The following is a 7,511-nucleotide window of genomic DNA, read 5'->3' on the forward strand; positions in this document are numbered from 1 at the left end:
AGGATATCGTAAATATGGCACAAGGAATTGAGAATCGTGGAATGATCGAAAACTCATATAACGACAGGGTATCATTGCTCGGAGATTCGTGTATTATCCCCGTATCCAACGCCCCCAACATGAAACACAACCGAAACTCCAAATGAGATGAAGAGAAAATAGAGAACCAAAAATAAAGGTATTAAAAACCTAAAAAGATGGTGAGGGATCGAGTTGATTGGATGCGCACCAGGCGCCGATAAGAAAAAAACAGGACGGACCGGAAAGGACCGCTTTTGCTTTAGTAATTATCATTGCCAACGTAAATTAGAGAAGGAAAAGAAAAAGAAAAAGAAAGAGATGGAAAAAAAGTCTTTTAGAATAGGGCTTCTAGGAAGACATTTTTTTGGCCAGCAAAGTAGTTAGTAGCTTAGCTTGAGCTCAACACCAGAGTTCATATTGTCGGAATCGATGGCTGCTGCACTGTCAAAAGCAGCAGTCTCGGAGATCTCGACCACCATGTCTTGGCCATCAGGCAGCTCGCGAACCACATCGTCATCAACCATGATCTTCAGGCCATTTTTATTGACTCGAAGCACGCGCACTATACGCTGTGGATCTATGCGTTGTTTAACAGAGATCTTCTCCATCAAATCGCGCACGGTCCGCTCTGTCAGATAAACAGCTCGGTAATAATCATCTTTGGCTTGATCATTGCGTGGGAATCGAATATAAAAACATGCAACTGAGCTATAGTTAGCGAGGGTGCTATGACGCATGTTTTACTTTACAATACTTACTGGGCTTGGGCTGGCGTTCGGCTGGTGGTCTATATGTTGGGTCGATATCCACCGCCTCAATGAATCCCATGGGCATATCCCCGTCTCCATTCGCCACCCTCTGGATCTTTATCGGATGCTTCAGAACAACTTTGTCTCCGCAAACTTCGGAACCTGGACGCGAGTTTTCGGCGGATGTATTTACTGAGCATTGGTAGCCTGAATCGTAATATAAGCCCGTCTGCGATTGAACGGTCGGGGTATGGCAAGTTGAGCTCAACGAAATGCAACTGTTCGTCGGAGACAAGGTCGAGAAACCAGCCGATCCGTCAATACTAAACCGAGGACCACTCTTGCCCTCCTTCTTGACAAATTCACGAGGCTCGGGGAGTTGAACAGGGTAAAGGTCGGGGTCGTCCTGCTCATCACCCTGCAGGCCAAGAATGCTCACTGGTCGGGTAGATGTGAACATTTCTTGCATTAAAGCAAGTTTTATATGTAGATCATCTTCCATAGACAGTCTGTCACCATCTTGGGAGCCCATCGACCATGTCCGCTTGTGTTTGGTAATCTTCGCAGGGCGAGCGTCAGAACCTTTAAGTGCGATCGAGCCGCCGCTACGCTTCCGCTTTCCATAGTTGCCAGCGCCCATCTCGGCCTGAGCGATCTGTTGCCTGAGTTTCTCGATGGACTTCTTAACGTGGGCAACGTCATTAGATAATTTTCGCTCCGCACCATGATCACGAAATAGTTTCACTTTGCAGTAGCAAACCTCCGCCTCTCTCCTTTGCGCTGGATCTGCATTATCTGGAGAAACCATCTCTGTTTTGGCGCAAAGTCGGACTGGAATACCCTTCACACCTTTAGAGTGGCTGAAATCAGTTGAAAGAAAGTTGAACCGAACAGATATAGCACACTCTGATGCTCCAGTTGTGGGGCTAGCCGTCCAGGTCACACAAAATCCGTCAAAGGAAGAGCTCTCAAGCTGGACCTGTCGGTTTTTTTGGTCATCAATGCCTCCCTGAATGGGGTCAACGTATTCAACAGCCTGGAGCTTGCCACCACGCTGGTGCGCCTCGTTCAACCCTCTGCCTTCTTTCCATAACTGCCAACAAGCGGCGGGTTTCGATCTTTGTTCCTTATCTTGGAACGAGACACGAATATAAGTCCGGTACTTTACTGGCTGACCATTCATCGGGGGCGGCGGAGCAGAGTCAATGACGGAAACGGAGTATGCTTGACCCTTGTTGAGGTAGGATACTGGAACCTCATTTTGGTCTCTAACCATTGCTGTAGGCGCCCGCAATGTGACATGGTAGCGGAATCTATGATTGAACACGGTTAGATACACAACTGACGGGGAGGGGACTTGCTAGCTTACTTTTCGCCGGGAGATTGGACATCGACTTGATCACGTTGCAGCATGGATGGAATCATGTGTGAATGGGTGTGTCCCTGCATATCCACGTCATTTAGTGACAGTTCATCCACAGATTCGTCCATGGCATCGTAACCTGAATCACGGTGAACAAATGCAGGCGCAAATGGAGCTTGCGGAGCGAACGGTTGTGGATTCTGGAAATGTGGCGCAATGTACGGCTGATGGTATTGGTCGAGGCCCATCGCTGTAGTATCAGCATTGATAGTGGCGCTAGCAAGCTGCTGCGGCAGGGTAAGAGGGGTGATCATGTTCATCCCTATAGGAGTATGAAGGTCGCCCGCTTGGCTGTGGAACACCGCACCGAGCCCGCCTGAGTTCGGCGTGTAGTAGCCTTGCGGCTGACTTAAGGGATTTATGAAGGAAAGTGAGTTAGGGTCAACATAAGACGGCGCGAATCTCATATCCTGGCCCGGACGAGGCGTGGGATCATTCAGTTTCAAGTCACAGCTCTCCATACTGAGTCTAAGCCGGTGAGCACAGTCAGTTTCCACTCAGGGTAGCAACAATTTTCGTGATGGCCAGAAGGGAAAGGGGTCTAAAATACTTAGCCGGAGTGATTGGGCCAGCAGGGATTTGACCAAAAGGCGCTGTATGGCGATCGGGAACTGGAGGGACAACATCAGAGAAAGTCTTTTGGAACCTCTGGATGAGTTCGTCGCCTGGTTTCTGGGAGTTCTTTCTGTATAGCGGGTCATGTGCATCAGCAAGACATTCAATAGTGATCCTAAGAAAACTGAGTGCATACCTATTACGAAACATTCTTAACGGAAACCGGGCGTGTATTTAGTACCCAGACGGTAGGCCCAGGGATGGGGGTTGAAAGCTGGGGAGAGGTGAAGAAGGGAGTGCCAATAAAGATGACATCCGGCTCAACACAAGACTCTTTAAACCCAACTATGAAAACCGTGGAGGACTTTTTTCAGATTGTTTTCTTTTTTTTTTTTTTAGAAATTGTCGGTATGACCCGATCTGTCGAATAATGCGGCCAGATTATGCCGACCCGAATCACCTCAAGAAGTGTCGGGTCGCAGTCGCGCCAAGTTCAAAGGCGGAGGAAACAAGTTGGGGAAAGACGCGGATGTGGTGGGAAAAAAGGCGGAAAGGTCGAAGGAAAGAAAACGCAATCAAATATGGATCGAAGTTACAACGAGAAAGTGTCCCCTTACTCTCAAGGTGTCAGATGAGACATTAAGGAAGCTTATGGTGACGGGAGACCGGTTTTAAGTACAATCTTGGAGGAGGCGACAAGAATATTATGCACACAGGATCTGTTTGTATCGGGTAGATAGTAGTGGGGGAATGCTTTGAGCCGTGAAGGAGAGGGGCGTGCGGGTGGGTAATAGAAAGAAAAAGAGAGAGAGAGAGAGAGATAGAGAATAGGAAGACAGGAAGAAACGAGTGGGAATGGTTCAAAATAGAAGGGGCAAAAAAAAAAAAAGAAAAGGAAAAGGAAAAGGAAAAGTCGATGATGAATCTGATGTGAAGGAAGAGCTGGAACCAAACGGCACAAGAAGCACCCAATAATGTTGGACTAGTTCGGAGGACTGTGGAGGAGGTAAAGAATTGAAGTAGAATGCCTTTTTGGGGAAAGAATCGGCCCTGGACACCCAACGACGCAACTCTACTAGTTTTAGGTGGATTTGGTCTGCTCGGAAGAATTGTGGACAGGATGTGATAGTTATTAATACCAACAGTAGCGAAAGGGCCACATGGAAAAAGAAAGAGGTTAATGACGTGCAAAAACACTTTGGTGAATGGGTGGATGGCCCAAATTAAAAAAGTAAATCAAATCCTACAAAATGAAAAATAATACTAATAGAATACAAGCCGAATGAGGTAGTAGAAAGCTGAAGGTTTCGAGAGTCTACACAATTAAAATAGAAAAAAAGAAATGGCAATGCTAGCTTCTCCAGTTTTTCTTTTGCCTTCTCTCTTTTTTTTTTTTTTTTTTTTTCCCCTTTTTCTTATAGAGCAAAAAGCAAATAAAAGCCATCATAGTTCCTATCTCTTCATTTCTCTACATTTCTTTTTTTTCTTTTTTGAATTTAGAATTTGAATTTTGGATTTTCTGGTATGGAGTTAAACGGACATGGCCCAGGGATCGGGCGGGTGGGGAGGAACCTGGATTCGAAGAGGGGTGTGGGGTGGATCCAATAGGTAAGGACGACCTACCCGCCAGGTATTACACAGGTACCGTACATACATGCAGAAATAATGTGGTATGAGGAGGTATGGTAACTATGCCCGTATCTGGGCTTCACGGTCCACGGTATGAGAATCAGTTACCTAATCCGCTAGGTGGGTACTTAGGTAGACAGGAGTACTTTCAGGAGGTATGTAGGCAGGTACACTTCCAGCTACTTACTGGTTCCGGGGGGGAGGAATTTTCTTGAACTATCCATGTCGAACGTAACTATGAAAGGGGAAAGACATTCGAGCGATGCTTCCTCGGAAGCTATCTATATCTGTGGATTTTTGATCAGTTGGCCAAGCCGAACCGTTTTACGCCATGTTCTTGAACCGTCTAGAATATGCGGCGTAGTCAACGGAAATAATTGCCAATGGAAATACACCAATCGTCGGGGCACCCTTTGACTTCCTCTCGTGCTCCTCCTACCAAGAGCTATCCGAACTACCTACGGTTTACCAAGCCCAAGCATCACTCTCAACGCCATATTCCAAGGGGGCTTGTATTTCGGACACTCTGACGGAAGCGCTCTATTGTATGAACAGTGTGCGAGGTGCGGAATACTAGCTGTTTATCGTATCAAAGGCTGTTTCCAGATTGGGAAGGCATGAAAGGGTGGCCGTGGAAGCCCCAGTAACTTTCAGGGGCTCAAACTTCCGCTGCGGAAGTTACCATACAATCTCAGCTGTAGAGCTCTACATAAAAACATTGTTCTTTGTAGGATAGGGAATCAGCTCAATTGCATCTGAATGGAAGGTGTAACATGATTGCATTCTATGTATGTATATCGGAGTGGTGTCAGACATGTGGCAATTGTATGTTTTCCTTTTTTCGTCCCCTTCTAGAATCACCACTTTTTCTAGAAGATGATACGAGGCGTGGATGACGCATAATAAACAAGCTATATATCGAGCGACTGATGGGACGTTTCTAGAAAAGGTCTAACTTACTAGGGATTAAGGCACCACCGCCTCCAACCCCATACTTAGGCTTTCATCACATGGATGGCACTTGTATTCCCTTGACGCTTCCCAGATCTTGATATCACCACTATCGCAGCGACAGCCACATATATCAACCGGAGAACCTAATCTCGTTTGGCGTACGGCACATCCGTCATGGCGATAGCACCGCCAGCCTCATTGATTTGCTGATGAGCCTCTTGTTAAACCAGTTAAGGCCTATCAATACCTTGCGCATTGTTCAGAAACCTGCATGCATTTGAAAGATTGAGTCCCGGGGGGGGGGGGGGGGGAACTAAAGCACCTAAAGAAGAAACAGGAAAGACAGCCATTCTTGGATGCCCGAAACCCTCGAGTCTCAACCTAACGGGGCTGCACGGAGCACCTGCGACCCGCCGATTCGTGAGAGCTTCGAGCCACTTTTAACCATGGAATTGGAAATTATGACAGGATGCTATTCAGATGCACGCAGGTCCCTGGACTCGAATGATATCAGGTCATACTCAGTGAAGGCGTACATGGTGAAGAATCCCTCTCCCCTAATGATCTGTCTTCTGTTGTTATCGGTCTTGGGTATTGTATTGTCCGTAATGACAGCGATATCAATTTGCCCAAAGTCGCAACGACATCTATTGACTGGGTAACTGGGCCGCCAATCAAAAGGGTGGGATTCCGCTGCCGTCGCACGGAGCTCGCCGAAAGTCAATTACAAAACGACCATGTATTGTAAAGACCTGCCAAAGAACAAAATTGGAGCAGTGACTTTCGGTGGCTGGTGAGGCAACAAAATAGTCCCTTCAGCATTAAATTTCCGTATTCGCCCCAGGGATAGAAGAAGTTCAGAGTTTTCAGATCAACAGTAAAGATGGAAAAGGGAAATGGAAGAAAATGAGGTTTCTATTTTGATTCTTGAAACTTTCAGTTTAATTCTTCTTTTTTTTTTTTTTTTCTTTTCAACACAACCTTGTCTGTCATTCATTCCATACCGTTGGGAGGAGGCTCGTGTTCGACTACTTGCTGACAGCCGAGATCGTCCTAGAGAGGGAGGTTGACTCTTCCTAGCGCGATAAGTGGATGATATCCATCAGCCCATCTAATTTGTTGGACGAATGATCCGATTCAAGGGGGTGCGGCCTAGGATAAGGTACTGTAGGGCGATTATGGGGAACTTCCCATCTAGAAATGACAAAGGGAGGCATGCATTGCGTCACTTCCGTCTTATTATCACATTAGCATTCCTGCTCCACATTTATGACATCTCTTCCCATCAGACAGAATCCAGCACTCCATTTCTCAACACAACTTTTCTGTCTCTCTCTCTCTCTCGCTTTGCCCTAACTTATTCCATCACGTCGACTAACCGAGTCTTTCTACTTAGTTTCTCAGTCGTACTAGACAGTTTCCAGCGTGCTAGCTAATTGGCAAGTGGGTCCCTGCATGGCTAGGCCATTATGGTCCCCATGGACTAAGAGGGAAAAGCCACTAAGCGGCCAATCTGATGACTCGGTATGTGTATATAAAGAAAATAGAAGAAAAAAGAAAAAAGAAAAGAAAAGTAGCTATTATGGAATAAGCATACGCATACCAGTCGGGAAATACATACAGACAAAAATAACTGAATGAGCCACAACCGATGCAGATCATTGTCCCTCACAGGCCATCATATGATGGCTATAAATCGCCACTTTGAATAAGCTTGTGTGTCTTTTCTTACACAGTGGGTGACAGTGATCTCAATGCTATTGGGTGTATACAGATTCTCAGTTTACTGGTAGCCAGGATTCGTAGGTAGTAAATAAGTCATAGACATAAAATTAATATACTAGGATTGGTCCCTATTGGCCCCGTGGGGGAGAATCAATCAGATCCCGTCAAACTGCTTCCGAGTCCGCACTGGAACAAGAATCCATCTGGATTAGTTCGTCTCCAGGAGTTACCTAAGCAATTGTGTTTGAGAAGTAACTACTATCACACTGATCTTCCGTCGAATCATAAATAATGGACGCTGATTTGCAGTGACTGTCTAACGGCCCCAGTTCCGTGCTATATATCTGTGCGCTGTTACCCACCCTGATAACTCAATGCTCAGAGATTATCGATATGTCACGCGTGAGACTTGAGAGGAAGGGCCATGTTCAAAAATAATACATTTCCCAAAAAAA

The 7,511-nt window shown here is 46.1% G+C and overlaps 2 protein-coding genes across 2 annotated transcripts; one reads left to right on the forward strand and one right to left on the reverse strand.

The window, feature by feature from the left end:
• Positions 1-238: 238 nt before the first annotated feature.
• Positions 239-3,172, reverse strand: BDV27DRAFT_71749 (grainyhead-like protein). Its single transcript, XM_032077394.1, has 5 exons — positions 2,945-3,172; positions 2,744-2,878; positions 2,140-2,661; positions 780-2,083; positions 239-724 (listed from the first exon to the last, which is right to left on the reverse strand). Exons 1-5 carry the CDS (start codon positions 2,956-2,958, stop codon positions 402-404), a joined length of 2,298 nt encoding a protein of 765 aa, XP_031921330.1. The 5' UTR covers positions 2,959-3,172; the 3' UTR covers positions 239-401.
• A 3,249-nt stretch (positions 3,173-6,421) lies between these two features.
• BDV27DRAFT_138039 (uncharacterized protein) lies at positions 6,422-6,796 on the forward strand. The gene has a single exon (XM_032069135.1). It carries the CDS (start codon positions 6,459-6,461, stop codon positions 6,765-6,767), a length of 309 nt encoding a protein of 102 aa, XP_031921331.1. The 5' UTR covers positions 6,422-6,458; the 3' UTR covers positions 6,768-6,796.
• Positions 6,797-7,511: the final 715 nt, after the last annotated feature.

This window comes from Aspergillus caelatus (genome assembly GCF_009193585.1).
Source record: "Aspergillus caelatus strain CBS 763.97 unplaced genomic scaffold BDV27scaffold_349, whole genome shotgun sequence".
Lineage (NCBI taxonomy): Eukaryota > Fungi > Ascomycota > Eurotiomycetes > Eurotiales > Aspergillaceae > Aspergillus > Aspergillus caelatus.